Source organism: Acomys minous, assembly GCF_964271855.1.
Source record: "Acomys minous genome assembly, chromosome: 9".
Lineage (NCBI taxonomy): Eukaryota > Metazoa > Chordata > Mammalia > Rodentia > Muridae > Acomys > Acomys minous.
In genome coordinates, this window is record NC_140490.1 from 79,945,376 (window position 1) to 79,970,991 (window position 25,616).

Consider the following 25,616-nt stretch of genomic DNA (forward strand, 5'->3'; position numbering starts at 1 on the left):
CCAGTTCTATACTACGCTTGGATGTACAAATCACTCTTTAGGAAAATTAAGTGATAGCACTTCTACAAAGGCCTTTACAAGGCCCAGCAGGCACAGAGAACTCGCTAACACAGCCCTCACACAACAACCTCTGCTGCTCAAGGGGCTTGATTGAGAGGTTGGCTTTGCAGTACACCAGCAAGGTGATGTTGTGTAGCCCTCTGTGCCTCAGTTCTCTTGTGAGCAAAACAGAAGTGACAACAAGACTACTATCCGACCACATCTCAGTCTAAGATGGCTGCTCTTCCAGCCTTCCTCTGAGAGACAGACCGCACAGCTTCAGGTGGTGAAAGACTGTCCGGAGCCAGCCCAGGGTCATTCAAGGCTAAAAGAATCTACTGGCTGAGGCAAAATTCTGATGCCCCATTCCAAAGCTAAACTTCCTTATTTCAGCCTCTGCATAACTTCCTTATTTCAGCCTCTGCATAACTTCCTCATTTCAGCCTCTGCATAACCTCCTCCTTTCAACCTCTGCATAACCTCCTCCTTTCGACCTCTGCAGATGTTGTTTAGCCCGGTTGGCTCGGGACTTTCCAAGAGATAGTTAGCTAAAGTAAGATAGGAATTGTTTCAAGATGAACCACAGGATGTTCCCCTGCTGAGATCACCTGGAGGCATTCTCAGACCCCTCCCCTACTGCTTGGCTCCTGCTTCCACCCCATATAAGCTTTTGCTTTTGATTCAATAAATAGACCTTGATAGGAGTTCTACTTGGTCTCGTCTCCTTCTTTCTCGTCCCATCTTTTCAGGTATGGCTCCCCTCGCGACCCCGTAATTACTGGTCCTGCTGGACGGGACAAGTGGCGCCCAACGTGGCCACGAGGTACGAGCCCTCTACCACGACAGAGACCCTTCATGGGAAATCATTCAGAAACGCCGCGGTCAAGTATCTCGCCGAGGTCAAAAGTACCTCCGATCGTCTCGGGTGCGGGCCTGCTGCTCACAGGACCTCTCCGCACTTAGGTAAGTGTTCATCTCTGTCAATAAGATGGGTTAAAGTCTCTCAAAGGAGGCGTAATTTATTCGCCACCTTAAAATTTTTCTCAGGGAAAGAGGAGTTAGAGTTTAAAAAACCCCTTGTAAGCATTAGCTTTTCTTACAGAGATTCAAACAGTCCTTCAGGACACAGGGAACTGGGGTATTGCTTTATAATCGTCATGTCAAATTTTATGTCTATGTCTGTAAATTTGTTTACTTTTTAAAATACTGTTTCATTTTTCTATGTCTTGATAGAGGGCTAAGCTTTACTCGCTGGCCAATTTTCTAAAACAGTGCAGCACAACATGGCACACACAGCCTATGAGACAGTAAGAGTATTGCCTCTGAGGCAGGAACAGGCCTGCCCTATCCAGGGCCTGAACCCAGGCACAGTGGCTGCCTGTGGGGCTTGCCTCTTACAGAACAGGCATGGCTGCAAACATGTGACAAGTTGAAAAAGCACAATCTAAGAAATAGAGTTTATTGCCTAAAACTTAGAATTTTCTTGCTTAATTTTTTTGCTTGTAAGTGACTAACAGTTTTTCAAATTGGTCTAGCAAATAGAGTTAATTCCAAATTCCTTAGCTACAAGGAGTTTATAATTTTCTTGTTTATTTGCTTAATGTTTACTTGAAATATTTCTAAAAATTTTTAGATTCTCAAATAAGAGATATAAAGAAGTTTCGTCCTTGGAAACAAACATTTACAGCTGAGAGTTTCCAGCTTTGATCCAACTAACTAAATAAGTCCAGGGCTAATATTTCCTTGAGCCAGATAATTTTACAGACACTGCTCCTAGTTATCTGTGGGCTTGACTCCTACAGAGCAGAGATGGCTACAGACACGTGGCTAGTTGGAGAGGCGGAACTAGGAGGCTGATAGATTTCTAAACTAGGCTAGGGAATGTAGTTAACTACCTAGGACTTAGAATTTTCTTGTTTTCCTGATTAATTTTTGTTTGAGATGTTTAAAATTTTTTTTAATAAATTAGAATAAAACAATTAAGCAAGTCATGGTGGCACATGCCTTTAATCCCAGCACTCGGGAGACAGAGACAAGCAGATCTCTGTGACAGGGCATGGTGGTGCACACCTTTAATCCTAACACTTGGACATTAACAGAGACAGAACTCTTAAATTTCAACCTGATCTCCACAGAGCGTGATCTGCTGATAAGCTAATTTTCTTACAAAGATGTAAGTTTTTAAACTTATATTAGACTTAAGGATTGTTTTTTCACTGTATCCCCTGCACCCCAGGCAGATAAGATCTCTTGGAGAAGTGATGCCCCTGTCTGGGTAGACCAGTGGCCTCTGACACCCCCTAAATTACAGGCTGCCCTAGCTCGCGTTGAGTCTGCCATTAACAACCAAACTATCTCCTTTTTTGACCCTACTAAACCCTTACAATTCATTGTCCTTCCCACCCCTTTTACGCCCACGGAGGTGTTTTGGCAGGGCGCCCCCCTTTACTGGGTACACCTCCCTTCGGAATCGTCTAAAGTTCTTGCCACCTACCCATCTCTGGTGGCCCAGCTCATAAAGGATGGCCGCTTACAATTGAGAAAAACCTTTGGAAAAGACCCCGACATTTTGATCCTCCCCTATACCCCAGCTCAGATTAATTGGCTATTTATCAATTCTGATATCTGGGCCATTAATTGCATAGATTTTCAAGGCAAAATCGATAACCATTATCCCCCCGATAGGTTGCTTCAATTCCTTTACAAAATGCCTATTATTTTCCCTAAAAGGACGAAATTGTCCCCTATCTCCCAGGCTAGTTTAGTTTTTACGGATGGATCTTCTAATGGTATAGCAGCTTATTCCATTGATGGAGTAACCACTCGTGTGTCTTCCCCTTTTCTTTCGGCACAGCTAGTTGAGTTATATGCTATAATACAGGTATTTACAGCCCTCCCAGACCATTCCTTTAACCTATATACCGACAGCGCCTACATTGCCTGTTCGGTCCCCTTGCTAGAAACAGTGCCTCACATAAAACCTACCACTAATGCTGCCCCATTATTTGCGGCATTACAAAGCCTTATCCATCGGCGCACCAAACCCTTTTTTGTTGGACATATTAGGGCTCATTCTGGACTCCCTGGACCTCTTGCCGAGGGAAACCGGTTAGTCGATGCCGCCACCCAGATGGTCGGGTCAATTCAGGTTCAAGATTATCCCTCTGATCTAATTTCCCAAGCCCAACAGGCCCACAAGCTCCACCATCTTAATGCCCACACCCTTAGTTTGTGGTTCAAAATTACCAGAGAACAGGCTAGACAGATAGTTCGTAATTGTAAGAGTTGTTTGACTTTTCTCCCCGAAGCCCACTTCGGGGTCAACCCTCGAGGACTGGTCCCAGGCGAATTGTGGCAAATGGACGTTACCCATGTTGCCTCTTTTGGAAAACAAAAATATGTCCATGTTACCATTGATACGTATAGTGGCTTTCTTTACGCCTTCCTTCAAACAGGAGAGGCCACTAAAAATGTCATCAACCATGTAATGACCTGCCTCTCTGTCATGGGACAGCCTAGAACTATCAAAACAGACAATGGACCTGGATATACCAGCGCCAATTTTAAACAATTTTGTGCCCAATTAAACATCAAACATATTACTGGCATTTCCTACAACCCGCAGGGACAGGGAATTGTTGAGCGAGCTCACCAAACGCTTAAAAATATGCTGCTGAAATTACAAGGTACAGGGGGAACACTCTTCCCCACATTGGGCAATAACAAAACCCTTCTGTGCCATGCACTTTTTGTCTTAAATTTCCTTACCCTAGACAAAAATCACAGATCAGCAGCGGATCGCTTATGGCACGCTACAACCTCTCAGACTTATGCTCAAGCCTTATGGAAAGATCCATTCACCTCCCGGTGGCAGGGTCCTGACCCTATTCTTATTTGAGGAAAGGGACATCGTTAACTCCTCTTCCTCTTTCACTCATCAAACACCGTGGCCTACTTTGGAAGTGGACTTATGTATGCTGGCCTTGGGAGCCAGCGAGGCCTGGGGAACCCCCTCCTATTATATGCCCCAAGATAAGCCACTGGATCTTTGGCCTGAGGGTGTCCAAGCAGGATGTGATGGACAAGTGCCCAGGTACTTTTTGGGAGAAATACCCATTTATGTGTGTCCCGGGGGACACAGAGATCGCTCCCTTGGTCACAAATGCGGCTTCTCTAGTGACTTTTACTGTGCCGCTTGGGGATGTGAGACTACGGGAGATACCTATTGGAAACCTTCATCTTCTTGGGATTATATAACTGTTAAGAGAAAGGATCTCCCAGAGACAGTTGGCCCCTCTGGCACGCGTGACTGTAGTAATTGGTGCAACCCCCTTGTGATTACCTTCACTGACAAAGGAAAGAAAGCCACATGGGAGAATCGAGGCCTAGAGTGGGGACTTAGGTTATATACAATTGGATATGATCCTGGCTTTACTTTTAAAATTAAACTACTCAAGACCATTCCCAATTCAAAACCGGTGGCCATTGGCCCAAATCAGGTCTTACAGAACCTGCGGTCTGATTTACGCCACCCAACAGCCACTGGTACACCCCATACCACCCTGTTTCAACCCACCGTACCTCCCGGTCCCTCACCTTCTGTTAATATTATCCTGACCATGGTTAATGAATCCTGGTCTGCCCTGCACGCTGTTCGTCCCAACCTTGCAGATGATTGTTGGTTATGTTATCATGCTTCCCCACCCTTTTATGAGGGTGTTGCTATCCTTAACAATCTTACTGCTACTAACGACTCCTCCCTGGTTCGCTGGAACCCAGAGGCCAGGGAAGGCATGACCCTGGCCCAAGTCTCAGGCCTGGGGCTCTGCATCAGGGGGCCCAGGATGCGTTTACCCTCCGTTATTTCTCCTCTGTGTAATCAGACCCTTGAGGTCAGTGGTGGCTCCACCTACCTGGTAGTCCCAAATGATACATATTTGGCATGTTCCACTGGCCTAACCCTGTTTATCGTGGTACAGCCTTTCCTACAACAATATGATTACTGTGTGCTTGTTCAGCTACTTCCTCGATTAACAGTTTATTCTACAGATGAATTTCTCAACTTCTGGACTCCTCCGGGTACACCATCCAGAGTCAAACGCGAGCCCATTACAGCCGCAACTATCGCGGTTCTACTGGGGCTCGGGGCTGTCGGAGCCGGGACGGGTATTTCATCTTTAGTGATCTCCAATCAAAACTATCATCAGCTTAGTGCAGCCATAGATAAGGATATTGCTAAAATACAGGTTGCTATGTCAGCTTTAAAAGATTCGCTTTCCTCCCTTGCAGAAGTGGTACTGCAAAATAGGAAAGGGCTAGATTTGTTGTTTTTACAACAAGGGGGATTATGCGCAGCACTCAAAGAAGAATGCTGTTTCTATACCGATAAAACCGGGATCGTAGAAGATAGCATGAGGAAGGTCAGAGAAAGTCTAGAAAATCGCAAGCGGGAGCGAGATAGAGCTGAATCCTGGTATAAAAACTGGTTTTCTGCTTCTCCTCTTCTGACCACCCTCCTTCCTTCATTGCTGGGACCTCTTATAGGGTTCTTGTTACTAATATCTTTTGGACCGTGGGCTTTCAGAAAGATTACTGACTTTGTCAAACGCCAAATAGACTCTGCCATACAGGGACCCACCCATGTGGAAGTTCATTACCACAGGCTCGAACCACCTGACCCTGAGGCAGAAGACTGTGCCGTCCTTGATAATGCGGCTAAAAGTGGCCTCGACTTCAACAAGCTGAGACCTAAGGGCTTGAGTCGATTGTTCACTTGAGAGGGTGCGAGGCTAAGCACTGCAGGGAACCATGCCAGACACCTCGGTAGGTTCCTGAGGAGCACGCCTGACTGCATACAGGCTGATGCGCATAAAGGATGTTACTATCCTTTTCCTGTCCTCCGCAAACGCGTCTGGGAGGTTGGGGACATGTGTGACCTGAAAAAATGGCCATGCAGTGACCTCTTAACGCAACGCCCATCTTCAGGAGGGTCAGGCCTCTACTCCCCCCCCCTCTCTCTCTCTGCTTCTATTTAATAAAGAAGGGGCAGATGTCCGGAGCCAGCCCAGGGTCATTCAAGGCTAAATGAATCTACTGGCTGAGGCAAAATTCTGATGCCCCATTCCAAAGCTAAACTTCCTTATTTCAGCCTCTGCATAACTTCCTTATTTCAGCCTCTGCATAACTTCCTCATTTCAGCCTCTGCATAACCTCCTCCTTTCGACCTCTGCAGATGTTGTTTAGCCCGGTTGGCTCGGGACTTTCCAAGAGATAGTTAGCTAAAGTAAGATAGGAATTGTTTCAAGATGAACCACAGGATGTTCCCCTGCTGAGATCACCTGGAGGCATTCTCAGACCCCTCCCCTACTGCTTGGCTCCTGCTTCCACCCCATATAAGCTTTTGCTTTTGATTCAATAAACAGACCTTGATAGGAGTTCTACTTGGTCTCGTCTCCTTCTTTCTCGTCCCATCTTTTCAGGTATGGCTCCCCTCGCCACCCCGTAATTACTGGTCCTGCTGGACGGGACAAAAGACCCCTGAAGGGAGACCCTCACTCAAGCCTCGGGATGGAGTGCACCCAAAGACACACAAACGACCATCTTGCTGTAAACACATGAGGCAGTTTATTGGCGGAGCTCCGGGTCGACACGTATCTCACACAGGAGACAGAGGGGTCGACCCAGAAGCCCAAGGGTTGGGGGGAGTGGGAAGTTTTGGCGTGGCCACACACAATTGGTTGTTTCAAACATTTGAACATCAGCAAATTGCATAGGCAGATCTGGGGTAAGCTCAGACTTAATCACATGGGTACAGTCCTTGGTTCCTGTCTTTCTTGGAACCTGAGGGTAGATGTTTATCTGAGCTAACGACACATCTGGTTAAACTCAAACCTGGAACATTGTGTGTGGGCCTCAAGCGGGGGAATTAAGCAGACACCATAAGATCGGTTGAGGGGTCTTGGCTCATTACTCATTTGACCATGTCCGGTACCTGTTTCTCTCAGGAATTTGTCCTTGTGTATTCTCCCTATCTTTTATGGCCAGCCGGTCCCTGGAACACTCAGTAGGCCTTTGTCTCCTATCTCCGCATTCTTTGTGACTTATCATCTGGGACCTTGGGCTAGCATACCTGTCGACCTGCACTTATGAGTTAGAAAGCTCTGCTGTTCTGGTTGCTTTAATGCTAATTAAAAATTTTCCCTTTCAGTGACATGTAGCAAAGATTTTGCAAACATGGTTTCAGTTTCATGAGTGAAAAGGATTCCATTTAACTTATTTTTCAGAGGGTTGGTGTGTCCATAGGGACCTTTTGCCTTCTTCTCTGCCCTGGGTCTGATTCCCAGCACAGTGAAGAAACAGCAATGATAATAAATATAGTTATCAATTAAGCCAATACAGGAAAGGAAACCACCAGCAAAGGGAGAATCAGATGAGGGGAGCTAGGCCATCCCCAAGCTTTCTCAGAATCCCTGATAACGGACAGACAGAACTTTTGTTCTGTGTCCTTGTCCAGGAGTGCCCTCGGTGAGAATGTTCTAGAGCTGGAGCCAAGGCCTCCAAGGAGTCAAGTTTGTGCTTTGGGGGGGAGGGGGAGGTCCTGACACTTCCACTTGGGCTGTGGCTCTCAGGACTTGGGCAGCTGTGTCTGTGCTCTTCCACATTATCTTTGCGACCCTTGTCAGACTCAGCTCTGCTGACTGATTATTTCCCCCTGTAAATAATCTACATGATGCTGTACTTCTTAATAAACTTGTTGGGTCTGAGACAAAGTTTGTGCAAGACCCACCTGATCAGCTTTTATCTTTTTCTATCCTTCGAACCCCCTAGCACCTCCTATCCTGCCCCGGTCACTAAAGAGTGACCTATTGGTCCAGGTCAATCCGAAACAATGGGAGAGAGGTTCAAAACCTCTCTCGGATGTCCCAGGAAGTAGTGGCAGGTTAGAGGCTTGCTATGGCTCCAATAATTATGCCTGCCTCAAATCTGCTGCCCCCTGGGGTTCAACCAGAGCAGCTGCACTCCCCTTCCCTACCTCCCAATGCAGATGATGATGGTGGCTGATGAGTCCCTAGCTAGCTAGTGCTGTGAAGAGACAACATCACCAAGGCAGTCCCTAGGAAAGACAGTATGTAATTGGCGGGCTTGCTTACATTTTGGCGGGTTAGTCTCATGATACACATGACAGAAAGCCTGTAGAAGGCATAGTGGGGGAGAAATAGCTGAGTGCTGCAGTATCAGAGAGCTGTTGAAACCTCAAAGGCCACCTGCTGTGACGATGCACTTCCTGCAGGAAGGATGCTTTGTCTCCAACAAGCCACACCTCACAATCCTACTAATAGTGCACTTTCTAACAAGCATTCAGATGTATGAGCCCATGGAGGAGATATTTTTATTTAAATAACCACAATGTTCCTGTTCAGAGTGCTGGCCAGATGTGAGCCTCTGCAGAAGCATCCAGGCATTGCTGTATGGCTCAGGTGTCTTCTCTGGGAAATAGGAGGATAATTCTGAGCATAAATCCTCTAGTACAAAGATGCCTTGGGTAATTGGGGAGCCACCTGGTTTTTTTTTTTCCCAATCCCCAGGTCTCACCTCAGTTCAGCTGCCATATAACCCACTTCCTCTTACTATTGGCATCTCTAGGTTCTGATTTCTTCCCTTTTTATTCAAGGAAGGAGCCTAGAATGAAGGCAGGAAACGTATTTGCTTATTCGAAGAGGGCTTCTCCAGAGGTCTCTAAGAAAACAGATTTGGTCTGAGCTTTTCTCCCTCCTGGATGGCCAGAGGCGAAAACTCAGGAACCTTTAGGGAAATTCTGACATTGCTTCTTAGCCCTGTGATGGGCAGCAAAGGGATCAGAGGCCTGCAGCTGCTTGGTCACTGGGCTTCTGTGTCGTTTGATTCCTCTAGTTTCAAGGCTTGTGAGCAGCACCCTACCTGAGCATCCTGCATTTCCGGTGGCCTCTTTTCTCTCTCTGGCATGACTTCTACGTAAAACTGCCCTCCTCTTCCCCACCAGACCGGAGCAAAGGTCCTCAACTCTCAGCATGTGGCCCAGTGCAATCACTCTTCCAAGTTGCCTTTCAGTCTGCTTGCCATGCTCTGAGGTATGTACTATTATCAGTCTGTTTACTGAACAAATAAGGAAAACTGAGTCATGGGGAGTTCAACCTTGTTGATGAGAAGGATTAAATTTGACCCATGATAGAGTTGTTGTATAACATTCTCAAGGCCCTAGGTCCAACTCTGGGAACTGAAAATGAATTCAATCCAAGTACACGCTCACACACACACACACACACACACACACACACACACACTTGTATGAGCCACAAAGATTCAAAAGCTCAAAGTCAGCTTTTTCTGCCAACACTGTACCTTCCTGAAATGTTTCTAAAGGAATATCCAAACTGTGTTACAATGTCCATGTGCATGTCTGAGGAATGGTAGATTCTCCCTTATTCTATTCTGAGTCCATTTTGTTCTTACAAATATTTAGAGTTTCCCAGACAATGAGATACAGCTTTCTTGAGCCCAGAGCAGATATATTCCTGTACTATGCATGTGCCACTAAACGGTCTTGATACATCCAGACTCCTGGGCTTTGGCCCAGACTCTCTGGCCTCGCCCATGTGAATACTTCATGTGCTTTTACACAATTCTCAATCTTACCAAGAACTCCAGTGAGCCAAGCCTCATGACGAGCCCTCCAGGACGCACCAAAGGTGCTTTTGATTGCTTGCAGTTAAGGGAAGAGAGCTGTCCCTGTCTTATACCTAATGCCCTCTTGTCGCCTGGCCTAGATGTCTCCGTGGCATTGAATCTGGTGAGTGATGAGGGAGGGGGCTGCCTGCTCTAGGAAACCTAGGCTGGGCTGTCAGACGGAACCAACTTCCACCTTCCCTACTGCTATTTCTTTTGGGAACCAGGCCCTTAGGTCCACACAGGACCAAGCCAGGCTATGTTCACAGATTTTACTCTAAACCATCTCAACACTGTCAAGTCAGACTCTGTTTATTTTATTTATATTAATTTTTTATATGTTCTCATGTTGCTCAGGCATGCCTCAGACTCCTGATCCTTCTGCCACTATGTCCATGGTATTGGATATCAGGCATGTCACCCCACTGCCATCCCAAGTGTCTCCTCTTTTTGGGATAATCCTGTCAATAATGTCCTCTCCTGCCTGATGACACTTTGGGAACATTTCGTAACTGTCAGGTGAATGAACAAATTAAGGGCAGAGGAAGACAGACTTGTGCGCACCTTCCAAGCAGAAAGGAATGAATGCTAAGTGCTCCCATAATGAGCTGCAGAAAGCAATGAAGGAAACAGGGGGAGACATTGTATCCCTGCTGTCACAACAGTGTCAATGCTCTCTCCCTTCGGCCTATGTCCATTCAGAAGTCATTAGAATGGGGTGTGTATACAGTCAGACACTGACCCTTCCAGAACCTCCAAAGCCCTCTGTAGTCTCCCCTCTAGCAGCACGGCGTTCGCTTGCCTACTCTGATCAACCTCTATCTTGAATCTGGTGGGAACCTTGCCTTTCCTACAGCCTTTGGCCATAAATGCCTTAATCACTAGACAATAGTGTTGAGAGGTTCCTGGTTTTGAAATATGTTCTCAAAGTTCTTAAGACATTTATTTATTTGTGTATGTGTTGGACCCTAAAGTCCAATTCAGGAAGGGGGGGTCGCCACGAGAGACCACTCAAATCACACCAGCTGAGAGGTATAGGTAAAATTTATTGCTGACACATCAGAAGTCCCAATTGTCGATGTGTCAAGGTCCCTCAGCACTCGGGAGGTGAAGGACCCTGAGTAGCTGTTACAGGCTAGTTTTAAAGGCTAAAACCGCAAAGCAGGTGGGGTTGCTTATCAAGTTAGACCATATGGACATTAGGACATCTGGCATTGGGAAGCTCCTTGTGGAGGCTTGGGTGTGGGTCTCTAGAGCGGTTACTGAAAGCCGTATGGGGACATCTGATATATGGAATCTTACATGTAACTATTCTGGGAACTAGGGTGGAACTTTTGAAGTTAGCAATAACGAGAACTGGGAGAGGCGAGCAAGGCTGGACAAGCGAACAAGCATCTTGTATTTTACAACTTTACAGTTTCTCATATGTATGTGTGGGGAGGGGCAAGCTTACACTGGGGCATGTGCATGGGACCGAGGACAACTTGCAGGACATGAATCTTTCAACCTACCATGCCCATCCCTGATGTCCAACCCAGGCTGTCAATCCTGACAGCCCCTTCACTCACTGAGTCACATCGACAACTCTTGGGTTTGAATGTCAAGCATGTACTTTCCTTTCTGTGTTTAGGTTTGTGTGTGTGTGTAACATGTTTGGTTGTTTCTGTGTTGTAGAGTTTTACCCATGTGGCTGTTTCTGGTGCCTTGCACACTCATTCTATTGTACAAATACATCACACCTTTCTTAGCAATTCTCCTAATGACAGTCATTTGAATTGAGCTCCATTTTTTTTAATTTTTAATTTTTTAATTTTAATTTTATTAATTTATTCAGATTACAACTCACTTGTTATCCTGTCATTTGTATCCTCCCTCTCCTCCCTCCCTCCTGCTTTCACCCTATTCCCCTCCCCTAGGTCTAAGTCCGAGGAGGACCTCCTCGCCCACTATGTGGTCATAGGCTATCAAGTCTCATCTCAGTAACCTGCTTATTCTTTCTTTGAGTGTCCTCAGGCCTCCCCACCAAGGGGAGGTGGTCAAATATGCAGCGCCAGAGTTCATGTCAGAGTCAGTCTCTGCTCTCCACATAACTGTCCATTGGCTAAATCAGAGTAGGGGTTTGATGTTTAATACTTGCATTGTCCTTGGTTAGTGCAATAGTTGGACCAGACTCCCCTGAGCCCTGATCCACCTATCACGGTGTTCTTATTGTAGGTTTCTAGGAAACTCTGGGTCCCTCTATTTCCCCATCTCCTATATTTCTCTTACCCAGAGTCTCAGTAGGATGTCCTCACATCTATTCCAATCTCCTGGTAAGTGAAGATTTTTGTGAGACATGCCTTTTGAGCTAGTGCCCAATTATAAGTGAGTATATACCATGTGAGTCTTTCTGCTTCTGGGTTAAGTCACTCATTATGATCATTTCTAGTCCCATCCATTTGTCCACAAATTTTGGAATTTCCTTATTTTTAGTAGCTAAGTAGTATTCCATAGTGTAAATGCACCACAGTTTCTTTATCCATTCTTCAACTGAGGGACATTTAGGCTGTTTCCAGTTCTGGCTATTATGAATAAGGCTGCTATGAACATGGTTGAACAAATGTTCTTGTTGTGTGCTGGAGCATCTTCTGGTTATGTTCCAAGTAATGGAATAGCTGGGTCTTGAGGAAGCTCTATTCCCAGTTTTCTGAGAAAGCGCCAGCTAGATTTCCAAAGTGGTTGCACAAGTTTGCATTCCCATCAGCAATGAAGGAGTGTTCCTCTTTCTCCACATCCTAGCCAGCATGTGCTGTCACTTGAATTTTTGATCTTAGCCATTCTGATGGGTGTAAGATGGAATCTCAGAGTTGTTTTGATTTGCATTTCCCTGATGACTAAGGAGGTTGAGCATTTCTTTAAGTGTTTCTTAGCCATTCAATATTCCTCTGTTAAGAATTCTCTGTTTATTTCTGAGCCCTGTTTCTCAATTGGGTTATTTGGTTTGGTGGTGTTTAATTTCTTGAGTTCTTTATATATTTTGGATATTAGACCTTTGTCAGATGTAGGGTTGATGAAGATAATTTCCCAGTCTGTAGGCTGTCACTTTGTTCTGTTGACACTGTCTCCTGCCTTACAGAAGCTTCTCAGCCTCATGAGGTCCCATTTATTAATTGTTGACCTTAAGGCCTGGGCTGTTGGTGTTCTGTTCAGGATGTTGCCTCTTGTTGGGCTCCATCTTTAGTTATGACTAACTGTTTTGCCCTAAATGACTTCTTGACACACTCTAGAATATTTTAGAGCAACTCCTTAGTCAAAGCATTGATGAGTTTCATTTTTCCACTTAATGCCTCCCTGTTTTCTTAAGGGACTGTGTCTGCATCTGGGAATTTTCATCTGGAGTTCATCTTTTCCCTGGCATTGGAGGCATCTGTTTTAACAGGGCTGTAACATCACCTGACTCCTTTACCTTCATCACTGTGGTTCAAAATGGAGCAGCGAGGCTGCAGAGAGGAGCTAGTTCAAAGTTTAGTTGCCACTGCTACTGTTAAATTATGTTCTGTTTGAGTGAGGGAAACCCCCATGTAGTAAAACATAAGTACATTCTTTTCCCTATGTAAGTGAAATCCAGGCGTCAGCTCCCCAGGCTACTCTAATCATCCAAAGCTAAAGCATCCTTCATCTTTGTCTCTGTCCTCTGTGCACAAGGTGAGCGGCTTCAGCTCCAGATGACAGAGGCGTGTTCTTGATCACCGCGGGAGTCAACAGGCTGGACCATTGGCTCACAACCTGTATCACTGTACTCATGAGTCTAGGGTAGTCTGATGAAGTCTAGGCTAGCCTGGGCTATAATGGGAGACCCTGTGTTAAAAACAGAAAGGAGAGAAAGAAAAAAAAGTGTTTTTTTTTTAATTTTTGATCTTTGAGGGCTTGAAAGACAGGTCTAGAGTTAAGATCGTGCTTCCGGAGGACCTGGGTTAGGTTGGCAGCACCGATATGGCAGCACACAGCCTCTGTGACTCTAATTCCAGGGGACCCAAAGCCTTCTCCAGGCCTCTGCGTGCGCCAGGCACACACTTGATGCACACATAGACATGCGAGCAAAGTGCCCTAATATAAAGTAAAATAAATGAACCTTAAAGTTTTGTCACTTGTATACATTTTCAGAATGTAACCACAATGATCTTTCCCCTCTGTCTCTTCTCACTCTCTTCTCTTCCCTCTCCTTTTCTTCTTTCCAGACTCTCCTCTCCCTCTTCTCTCTCCCATCACTTCTATTTTTCTATTTCCCGTCTCTTCTCTCTTCTCACTTCACTCACCCCTCCTTCTCTCTCTACCTTTTCTTTCTCTCTCCTTCTCTGTCTTTCCCTCATTTCACATCTTCACCTCCCTTATCTTCTTCTTCCCTTTCCTTTGCTTAATGAGAAAAAGAAGAATATTCTTTTTTCATGGCGGTAAATTAACACTTACCTCAAAATAGAGAAGCAACCTGTGAGAAATTTTTGCTTAATTCGAGTAGAAGTAACATAGATGATGTAAGTTGAACATACACAGAGATATGTACCATACTCTACATGCATGTACACACCATCCTCACATATACATAAAATACACTTATACATACAAACACACACACAGAGTCAGAGACAGACAGACAGACAGAGACAGAGAGATCAATCCCCACTGATGGAGGGATTCTATTTATTGCAAATCTGTGACTGTCACCATGGTATTCTGGATGATGACGTGAGTACAGTCCTGCATATGAAGAAAAGATAAAAAGCTCTTAGCTATGCTGCAGGGGTATGACATGACATCACGGCCTGACACTGAAACAGTAAAAGCAAGCTACCAATTAAATGCTTTCTGTTCAAAGAGTTGCCTTGGTCATAGTGGCTCTTCATAGGAATAAAAGAGTAAATAAAGCACTCACTAAAGACACATATGTGCTCCTAACATATTCTAATGATATGTTGAAATGTGAAAAATCACATGTAAATGACACATGACTTTATTAATGACCACTTGTAAGAAACAGGTGACTCTCCTCCTGAACTAAGATTCTTAAAGACAGAAATGGTCGTCTATGGTTGTGTGCTTTCAGCTGCCTAGATTGCAGCCATGTAGGGTGTTCTCGCCTTCCTTTCTAGCCGAGTTTCCACTTTGTCCCTTTTCAGTCCCAGATCCTACACCTTTCCTGGCACTCCTTTCTCATCCATGTCAGGTAGGAAAAGAAACTTTAATGTTTACTTAATTGGACAGCCCCCTAAATCAGGAAACATCGAAGCAATGTGGGATTAAGGGAAAAAGTACTGAATGACAAGATGGTGTCTAATGTGGACTTAGCTCTGACAGTTCTTTGTGTCGTGCCTTTGGACTGAGCATTTAGTCACCTACTCAATAAATGTATCTTCACCTTTCTTGGTGATGTAACAGGCTGCCATGTTCTAGGGCTCCCATGGGGATTTAGCCTTTAGGAGCGCAGTACAGAAAAGGAAAAAAGTAGATTCCTGGAATGGTTTTGGCTGAAACAGAGAGAGATCAGGTACATAGGCAGGAGAGCTGAGTGACATGAAGCTTCCCTACACACAGTTTTCACAATAGTACCTGACAGTTGTTTCTGTTCCACAGCAGTGTTTAGTTCTGAGGGCACTCAGTAACACATCTACCACTGTTCATTCATCAGCTTCTATTGGCAGACACTTTCCATCCAGGCAGATGTTTCTTCCTCCTCTGTAACTGCACATGTGTGTTCTCTGATGCTGTGTAGCCAACGAAATTCTCTCACTGACAGAGCAGGACTTTTAGTTGCAGTCAAGGGCACAGGAGCAGCTGTGCTCTTTCTGGCTCTGTTCAACGGGTCAAGAAAGATGGGCACCTTACTGATAGAGGGAGTTGTCATCTATTTTTGGTAAACTATTTACAGATAGCTATAAAACCATGACCAACACTTCAAACCAACTGCTAATGTGATTAGTCAAAACATGGTGTCATTTTCCTGTAAATTCAGTCCATGGAAGACAGAGTCAAGGACTCAAGGAGATCATGTCAGTCTCTGACTAGACAGTGACTTCAAGGACAGACTGGGTGTATACACTCATTGAGTTTCTAAGACCATGCCTCAAGAAATAAATTAAATGAATGAAATTTTAAGATTAGCATCCCCCAATGTTTGGAGTTTTCTGTCTACTTAAGAGAGCTAAGAGAGAAGAGAGGAGCAGAATAAGGAGGCTGACGCTCTGGGAAGGCCATGTTTGTGGTTATTTACAAAAATATCAGGCTACCTGGGTACGTAGTGAGTGGAAAAAATAGAAAAATGGAATAAGAGTGGGCGAGGAGAGGAAATAGAAGAGTGAAAAAAAGGGAGAGTATAGGATGTGGAGGTGCTAACCATGGTGATACGGGAAGCTTGGGGCTGAAAGCTGAAGACAGTGAAAAGATTTTATTGAAAAATAAATTTAAAGGGAGACTCCAAGTAGAACATGTTTAGCATAGGGCAAACAGAGGAAGATTTAGTGAAAATATAGGTAGGTTAAGAGACCAGGAAATAAACTGAGGCCGGCACAGGTGTGACTAGGAGGACCACCTTGTCAGAAAAGACAAGTATGCTGTTTATGTTTCTGTACTGAGTCCTTGAACACTGTTGGTGCTTGAAAGTCACGAAAATGGACATTGTATGAATACAGTGTAGTGACAAATGTAGGCCGAGTGTCAGGGCTCAAGTGAAATGTCAGCACCCAGGTGACTGAGGCAGAAACATTGGTGCTCGTTCATGGCAACTGTAAGATGAGTTGTGAATTCTGCACCAGCTCTGGCCACAAAGTCAAAATTTTTCTTGGGAAAAAAATAGATTTCTTCTGGAGCACATGCTGCTGAAGGGACTCAGTGGGCTGAGGGACAGTGCTGGGGCCTTTATTCTGCTCTGAGCTTTGGAGAACACATGAGTTGTAGAAAGCATGGTGACCCTGAGTCTCTGCAGGATTGGCTTTCAAGCTGAAGCTGCTGTGTCATCTTCACTGTCGTTTTCTTCACTGGACACAGGACAAATATTATAACTGTAAGGGATTATAAAGCTATAGAAAACAGGGCCCAACTCAAGTCAGCCCTGCATCTCTAATTTATAAGAACTTTTTTTAAAGTAGCTTTATGATACCATTGTATCTCCTGGCTGATCAATAACTGAATGGCCTTCAGTTCCTTATGATGCCAACCAAACTGGTTTCCCTCAGTTTCCAATATCTCTGATTCTGGACATGTTGGGTTTTGTTTCTTGTTTGTTTCTAACATCTGAGATGGTTCACATCCCTTTAACTGACTCTCATTACTGTGTAAATATGACCAGCACCACAGCTTCTGGTAAGGAAAGAAATGCAAAGAATTCTTCCATTCAATTTTCCCATATATATTAAGCAGTCCCGTCAGCGCGGAATTACTGAATTAGAATCTGGTGCCCTAACGTCAGTCTTAGCCCTGATGTATCTGGGCTTATGATTTTGCACAGAGCATTTCCTCTCTCAGTAAATGGATGCTCACAGTCCACAGTGGGATAACCGGCAGGCTGGGCTCTGGGCTCACTGAGATAGTGAGTATATAGGAGAGGACGGCGTAGATCGATCACACAAGCAGTTCCTGAGATCTCTTCCGCAGAAGCAGAGACAGAGCTGGGTGTGCTGACAGGAGCATGGAGGCAGGATGCTTCACTGTGGCAGCCACCCTCCACTCTGGTGTCACATTAGCATTTGAATGTCAGTGCTGTTCAGCAGGAGTGTTGGGGGGAGGGGAACTGGCTGCCACATCTGCCAACTCTCCTTGAGCAGTGTCGCCGTGACTGACCTGGATGGATAGGAAGCTGTGTCCTACTCAGGGCTCCGTGTATCCATGCTGGACCTAGGGTTTACAGTTAGAACTGCAGGACACAGAAATGGGTCCCTGTATCATGTCTAGGACATAGGAGCAACTGTGTTCCCTTCTGTGGTCCTCCCCAAAAAACTCTCTAATCTAGTGTTAGTGCTGGGACTCCCTGTTCAGGGCTGAGCACCTGGGGGCTGAGCTCACCTCTAGTTCATGGCCAGCGCTGTTTGCTGCATAATGAATTCCTGGAAAACTTGTCCTACATATAAATCCATGCCCTGTTTTTTTGTTTTTTTGGGTTTTTTTGTTTTTGTTTTTTTTTTTTTGTTGTTGTTGTTGTTGTTGTTTTGTTTTGTTTTGTATTTTTGGTTTTTTGAGACAAGGTCTCTCTGTGTAGCCCTGGCTGTCCTGGACTCACTTTGTAGACCAGGCTGGCCTGGAACTCACAGTGATCCGCCTGCCTCTGCCTCCCGAGCGCTGGGATTAAAGGCGTGCGCCACCACGCCCGGCTTTGAAACTGTTTTTAATATTCACTCTGTAATGGAGGTTTTTGACTACCATCCTGCCACCACCACATTTGCAGGATTAAAAGCCTGTAACTTGCTGCCCATGGTGGTCATTATCTTAGCAGTGCACATATGAATATAAATTAACACCAAGTCACTGAGGAGCAAAGGATCTCCTTTCCTAACTACTTATTTATATGGTGACAAGAGGGAGCCTTGAGACACCCAAGCCCTCGGGCCACCAGAAGTGTCCAGATAATAAAGGATCCAACACTAGTGGAGGAACAAATGTGGTAAGTCTCATTGCAGTGGCCAAAAAAAAAAAAAAAAAAAAGGTAATTTGCATGGAATCACACCTGGAATATTTTTAAAAGCTAGTGTCTTTTTCCTTGTTAAACTAGAGAACCCAAGTGGGCACATATTAATTTTTCTTTACGTTGTCAGAGGGATCAGAATCAACAGGTCAATACTGCGACCAGTCAGTGTTTAGATTGCACTGCAGTTCAGCTCTCAAACACCCTGGTTCCCAGGAAGCATTCATGACAAGCCTGTACGATGCTGTGGTCCAAGCTGCTCACAGTTCTCAGAGGTTCATTTCCTTCTGCAGCTTCTCAATTTTAGTCCCTGAAGTCCTTCAGCAGCAGGGACTGAGTTTTCTTTTCCCATTGTTACTCAAATGCTCTTGAGGGCTTGAGGATCATAAATACTAATGAAGTTTATGAAGGCACCCCATCACTCAGCCTTGTGCCTCTAGCAGGGACTGCACTGTGGAAGACATGAATAGAGGTTCCTCCCAGCTGAGGGGTTCCCTAATTGCCTTAGTGATATCAAGAGACACTTCTGTGGCCAATGCTGGATTTGTGCTTATGCACAACCCTCCAATGTGACACACCCACTCGTAGCTATGTGAAGTCTTCGTGTGCTGATCTCACTAGCTAGGCCACGTGTAAGGACCTCTCCTGAAGTTAAATGTGAGCTCCTTTGATTATGTTTTCAAGGGGCACAAACATCCCTAGTTCTGACTCTATCATTTTACCACCATAGTAACGGGGATCCCCTGGTGGGATTGGGCACTAAATTTATTTGCTCTAATTTTTTAAAGTAGAGGTTTGTCACGAAAGTATGAATGTGCTTACACATGAGTGCTGGGACACCCCCGCTACACACACACACACACACACACACAAAACAATGTGCTAGCTGGCTAAAAAAGCAGCATGGCAGGATGGCAGGGGGTGGGATTTAATGGTTCCCGTCTTCTCTTTTTGGCGTAGAAAATCTGCCAACACAATGATGTCAGTGTGCCTCCACATGAGCAGTTCCAAGTCTTAAGTGCTCTAGGACAGAGTATTGAAATGAACACCAATTTTTCCAAGGCTTCTTACATGAGCCTGAGAAGATACTTCATTAAAACAGCAGCAGACCTGGATAAACGTGGAGGACAAGAAGAAGCCTTTATTCTGCACCGTAAATTCCTTACGTGAGAACCTTCAGTTTCTATCTCCTTTCCTGGGACTGTTCCCTCACTCATGCTGCTCTCCTGTTCATGTTTCCGACATTTGCTGACAGTCACTGAACTTGACAATGTCCCCCCTAACCAGATTTCTGGAAGCTCATAAGTGTGCTTTTCCTCGCTATTCAAAGACGTGAGGACCAAAGGTGATAGTACCACAAAAACAGAATTTCATGAGTAGGAGATTTATTTTTTTGATCCTTTGCCCACATGGCTCAGCTTTAAAAAAAAAAAACCACACACACACACACACACACACACACACACACACACACACACACCTTGACAGAGAGAGAAGCAGGGTGTGTCCATATTGCTGCGCACCTTGGCCTCCCCATTTTCTCTCAGGCAGCCAGTCACAGGGATATCTTTGATGTGCGGCCAAGCCTAGATCCCTCTTCTGCTCACCTGTAGCCTCATGATTTTTATAAGAAAGAGGTCGGCCTTCCCCATAACTACACAGTCACCAGAAGACTGTAGAGCCCCTGGAGTCAGCGTGGCTCATCACAGTAAAGCCTTTTTCAAAGCTGATCATCATACATGGGTAGGCACAATGAACAAAAGATTGCAGAGCCGCCATCAAATAATGACTCTCACAGCCTCGGTGAGAAGAGTGCTGCGCGTTCTATGAAATGAACGATGGTAAAATCCCACCACTCATGTGCATCCTCAAGTTGAGAGAAACTGAACCTGAAGAGATGCGCATGACTCTGAGGGGCTCAGGCACTTGGGAAATGACTTCCCGGAACTTCAGATGACTGCGTGTCCTGGGAATGTACATCACCTTCCTGTTTCACAGAGAAGGGGAAAAGCTCAGATTTAGCGATGATCTCAAGGGTGACATTGTTCAGGTTTGCGTTTCCCAGGTTGTTGTGCAACTCCTAGTACAGAGCTTCTTTTTTTTTTTTTCAACAGGAGGTCTTCTAAAAGTGAAGGCATTCTCTTGAGGTCATTATAAACTTCCCTCTCACTTCCTCCTCCTTCCCCAGACAAATCGCTCTCACCTTGAACTCACTTGTCTTCCCTGGTATCATCTTGTCATGCTGGGTCTCTGATCACACCGTCCTCTCCAGCCAAGTTTCTGACAAGATCATGAACCTTTCTTGATTCTTAGACTGATGTGAGGGTTGGGGCAGCTTAGCAGCATCCATGGGTTACAACATCCCAAGAGGTACCCAGAGCACTCCTCCTCCTCCAAGCTCTCAGAACCCTTAGTGTCTTCCATCATTACGTCATGACCTCTGAGGTGAGGTTGTCCCCTGCTGGCTAACAATACACAAAGGTGCTGTATGAGCAAAGATCCATATTGTCATGGGTAATGGAAGGAAGAGAGCGATGCTTTTATTTTCTGACTTAATGTTCAAGAGGAAGACCTGTTTCCTGGGGGCTCCTTGGGTCTACTAATTCCATCTGCTGCCTCCTGAGTGCAGGGATAACAAGCATGCACCATGGTAGCTTAGCTACACTTCTTGATAGGAGCAGATTTTCTGTTTAATAGAAGAGTGATGATAATTCACACCCAGGCACTGGGACGGAAACAGATGCAGTATCTCAGGCAGTGCCTCTTTAAACTGCAGGACCTGCTGAAACTGTGCCTGCAGAGGCCACATTTTCCTCAGGGCATCGTTTAGGCATGTGGAATTTTCCTGCACAGCTTAGTCACTCTGCTCTGTTTCTTTAGCCTCTACCTGGGAAAAATCAACAATGACAGCCCCACCCAGGGAAACGGGCACTGCTGAGAGAAGATCCAGATTCATCAGGGTGGGTCCTTGTTGTCTGTGTGTCTGACCGAATATCTCCAGAGCAGAGCAGAGCTACTCCAAGAAAAGCCACCGCCCTGACACTGGGTGGAAGGGTAGCTGATGCCGCCTCAGCAGAGCAGGGCAGAGAAGAGGGATGTCAGGGAATGGGGTTCAGGCTGTACAGGAGCTGATGTCACCTCTCCCAACTTGTTTTCTCTCCATCTTCTCTGACATTAGAACTGCTCTGATTCTCCACTCCGGGTTTTATTGCAGACTATCAATAGGGTGTTGAAGAGGGCTGCGGCTCTGAGGAGGGATCTCCTGAAGAAATACAGCATAGAATACGAGCAGCACCTGGCTGAGAAAGTCAGAGTAAAGAGCACGGAGACAGGGGGATTGTGTGCCAGCTCCTCAGCCTGTTCCAGGGACTGTATTGTGTCGTGTCATTGGAGTCTGTCATTCAATGAAAAGGCTCCTCACTCACTTGAACATAAATGCACTTGTATTCATACAAGCCACCCCTCACACACACACACACACACACACACACACACACACACACACACACACACACCAGAACACACACACAGAAGATGGGGTGGGTGCTGGTAGACTGAGACTTGGCTGTTGCTCAAGAGCCATACTGCAACTGAGTATGCCAGTGCTGGCAGTTTTCCACCACACCACGCTTATGGAACCCTTGCTGAAACCTGAACAAAACTACACTTTGTTCATCTCTGTGCTGACAAGCCTTTTCTTCTGAGATTTGAAATATCAGCCTAACTCCTTTTCTCTTCCTGTAAAAGAAGAAGAAGAAGAAAGAGGAGCTAGCACAGCAGGCGGCCTTCTGGCAGGACATAGGAGACATCCTGAAAACAGCTGGATGTCCTAATTGGGGCTCCCTTCCATTTGGGCCAGAGGACAGTACTAAAGAAAACAAATGTGAGGATGTGGGCCCCAGTACACCACTAACACCAGGAGAACCTCTGCCTTCCTCAATACCAATCGAAACCTCCAGCCCACCACGTGCAGCAGAGGAAGCCTCAGAGGACGTAGTCTGAAGAGCGCCGTCTGCCAAGCAGCCTGGGGAAGACCAGGTACATCACCAGAGGTTCCTCACACGGAAGAGTCTTGTGCAGAAGTTATCCCTGTTGCCTCTAGTTCAGACACAGGTGTTACATTGCAGCCCAGCAGGAAGGCACAGTTCCTGAAGTCTGCAGCACTGAGCACCACCCCTCCTTTTCCATGTCCTCTGATTTTGCTCACATGGCTCCACTTACTCTGCTGTGGTAAAAGAACCTTGTGTGAGGAGCGCTGTCTTTTTCTGTCCTGCTTCCCTGACTGTCCAGGAATAGTGGCCTTTGACGTCAGCTAAGCCATGTCAGTTTCCTCAAAGCTTGTTGGACCTCATCATATAAGAGCTCTGTAGAGATTCAAAGCTTTATGTTAAGCACATTAAGAAAATACTGATTTCTCTCCTCTCAGATAAAGTCTGTGGTGTAAGCTGTTATTTTCTGAAAGGCAGAGTCTCAGGTAAACGTATGACACAATGGAGAGATGTGAATCAAGAGGTTGTTTTTCCAGCCAAGGACAATACAGGCGGTAAACCTTAAACCCCTACCCAGATCTAGCCAATGGACGGAACACTCTCCACAGTAGAGTGGAGAGTGGGATATGACTTTCTCACATACTCTGGTGCCTCACCTTTGACCATGTCCCCTGGAGGGGGAGACCTGGTGGCACTCAGAGGAAGGACAGCAGGTTACCAAGAAGAGACTTGATACCCTATGAGCATATATAGGGGGAGGTAATCCCCCTCAGGAACAGTCATAGGGGAGGGGAATAAGGGGAAAATGGGAGGGAGGGAAGAATGGGAGGATACAAGGGATGGGATAACCATTGAGATGTAACAAGAATAAATTAATAAAGGAAGAAAAAAAGGGAAAAAAAAGAAACCCCTCCCCAAAAAACGAGGTTTTTTTGTTGTTGTTGTTGTTGTTGTTTGTTTTTTTACAATCACCTCACAGCCACATCCAGAGATATTGTTCCATCTACTCAAGCTGACAGTAAAGTTCATAATCACAGCTCCTAGTCAGCTGTAGCCAGAGCTTGGAGGAAAAAAAACACTCTGCTCACTTTGTGGTTCCATCATAGGGAGGGGGGGTTAAGGCGGGATCCCAGTGACTTTGCATTTCTTTCCCAGGCTGCCACACTGAGTTCTGCTCAGGGACACTGAGCTCTGTCACCTCAGACTTTTCCTTCTTTTCCATTGCAGTTCAGAAATTCAGAGGACTGCGCCAAGTGGTCCTTCCTCAGGATTTTTTTTCTTCCTCAAGATTTGTGTGAGAAGTTCCTGAAGTCAGCCAAAAAGAACACCAAGAAAGGCCTCGAGACCTGTGGTGTCTTGTGCGGATCCCTGGTAAAGATGTAAAACTTCTTTCTGATCTGAGGCTGTTTCTTCTCCCTTAGCACATATGGTCTGTGTCCATACACACCACCCTACAGAAGGAAAGGTGTGTGTCCAGACCTGCATACCTTGAATTTGATGGGTTTGTATTTGGTTGCTTTTCAGAGTCCCTTGAACAGTTGGCTTCAATGCGATAGTTAAATATTAACATTCTAGTGGAGGCTAATGCTGATGATTCCATTTACTTGCAAACTGAGGCTGGAGGCTTCCTACAAGTTCACAACACCTCACAGACAGAGTGAGGCCTGTCTTGAAAAAAAAAAAAGAAGGCAGGCCTGGAGGCAGACAGGGAGATAGGCAGGCATGAGGCATCAATTCCTTTTGGGTCCTGGTCTAAGCAACTACTGTGGTAAGACTTGGAAAATAAATTAACAAAACACCTTGAGACTCCTGAGCAGACCCAGGATGTGCCAAGACAGACATCACAGGTTCCTCCCAGCATCTGTTCCTTTATACAGTACTCCAGAAAACATTAGAGCACCAAGGTTGTAAAACACTGAGAAGAAGCAGAAAAATGAGAGGCATTCATTGAGGTGAAGTGAGGGCTCCATTTACTTGTATTGTGAGAGATTGGGACAGAAACCTCCAGAGAACTGTGACAGGTTGTTTTCTCTTGGCAGGTGGGAGAGGAATGCCGGAATGCCACGTTACACACATAATCGTTCCTCTGCAGAAAGGAGGCCCTGACTTTTGCTACTCCCTGAAGGAAGAAGAGCTCTTTTTCATACAGGAAGAACTGGGGGCTTCTCACCTTAGGGTGGATTCACGTAAGCAAACTGACGTCCCTGATGAAGGGCACTCTTGTCTGTCTCTTTAAAACATGCCTTCTAAATCTTTCTCTGCACAGTGTCAATATTGCCATTCCAGATCATTCTTTTCTGAGCACATGCAGTCAATAGTGTTCCAGTGTGAGTCAAGGAGCATGTCCTAACGTTCTTACAGCTTTTCCAATTTTGTCTTTCTCAAAACAATTCTGAAAAGCTCCAGTACCCTTGGAGTCTGGGTGGAGAACTATATCTTGACTAGGATGTATGAAAACATGGTGTTGTGACCACGTACCTAAAAGTTGTATAAATTAAACTATTTTAAATAAGCCAAGGTAGTCATTTCTAATGATTTCGCTCTTCAAGGAAAAACAATAACTTTCCTAGAGAGTTCTTCTAAATGATTCCCTCTTGCCAACGATGGAGGCTCACAGAACAAACGGCTTTTCTTGGAATGTTGAGAGGTGTAAGCTACAATCACATGGTTTCTTTTCTGGGTTTTGAGGGACTGAACATACTTGCACTCAGAGCTTGGGAAGTGCAGATCTGTGAGGCACTCTCCTGTGACCTCGTGCTTCCCGTTCAATTGCATAAATTCTTACAGCTTTGCCTAACTCAATAATATGCTACGTCCAATCAAAATTTGGCCTTTTTTTGTCTGGGGACACAAATGGGAGATCACATGTAAAATGAGTAGCAGTCCACATGGGGCAGTGTGCACTGCATTCTTCGGGGAGGACATGCTGGCCACTATGGGTTCCAGACAAAGAGGAATCACACTTAAGGTCACTTATGAGAGTTGTAAAGCAGCACAAAAGAGATTTATGGGATAGGAGTCAGCATGAGAGAGCCACACTGTGCTCCTGCATGTGTGAGCAATTCTGTTGGCTGGAATTTGTGGTTGGTATCAGAAAAGAACGGCAGATGTGTGTAGATATGACCCATCAGAACCATGGTCTCCACTGTCTGGTGTGGTCAGGGAAAAAAAATCGTGGTGATTTTGAGTAGAGAGAGGACTGTTCGGGTTATTCAGGGTCAAACAATGATGGGGCCAAA

The 25,616-nt window shown here is 45.4% G+C and overlaps 1 protein-coding gene and 1 long non-coding RNA gene across 3 annotated transcripts; one reads left to right on the plus strand and one right to left on the minus strand.

The window, feature by feature from the left end:
• Nucleotides 1-340: 340 nt before the first annotated feature.
• Nucleotides 341-5,178, minus strand: LOC311605606. Its single transcript, XR_014782026.1, has 3 exons — nucleotides 4,583-5,178; nucleotides 989-4,468; nucleotides 341-508 (listed from the first exon to the last, which is right to left on the minus strand). It is a non-coding gene; the product is annotated as an uncharacterized lncRNA (long non-coding RNA).
• A 9,723-nt stretch (nucleotides 5,179-14,901) lies between these two features.
• Nucleotides 14,902-23,709, plus strand: LOC311604739 (uncharacterized protein). 2 transcript variants are annotated; one of them, XM_084794802.1, is made up of 5 exons: nucleotides 14,902-14,941; nucleotides 18,282-18,367; nucleotides 21,603-21,695; nucleotides 22,136-22,426; nucleotides 23,605-23,709. In XM_084794802.1, exons 1-4 carry the CDS (start codon nucleotides 14,935-14,937, stop codon nucleotides 22,388-22,390), a joined length of 441 nt encoding a protein of 146 aa, XP_084650928.1. In that variant the 5' UTR covers nucleotides 14,902-14,934; the 3' UTR covers nucleotides 22,391-22,426; nucleotides 23,605-23,709. The 2 variants fall into 2 exon arrangements, 1 of the variants encoding a protein (XP_084650928.1); XR_014781640.1 differs by lacking the exon at nucleotides 14,902-14,941 and adding an exon at nucleotides 21,269-21,348 and having other exon boundaries at nucleotides 18,301-18,367.
• Nucleotides 23,710-25,616: the final 1,907 nt, after the last annotated feature.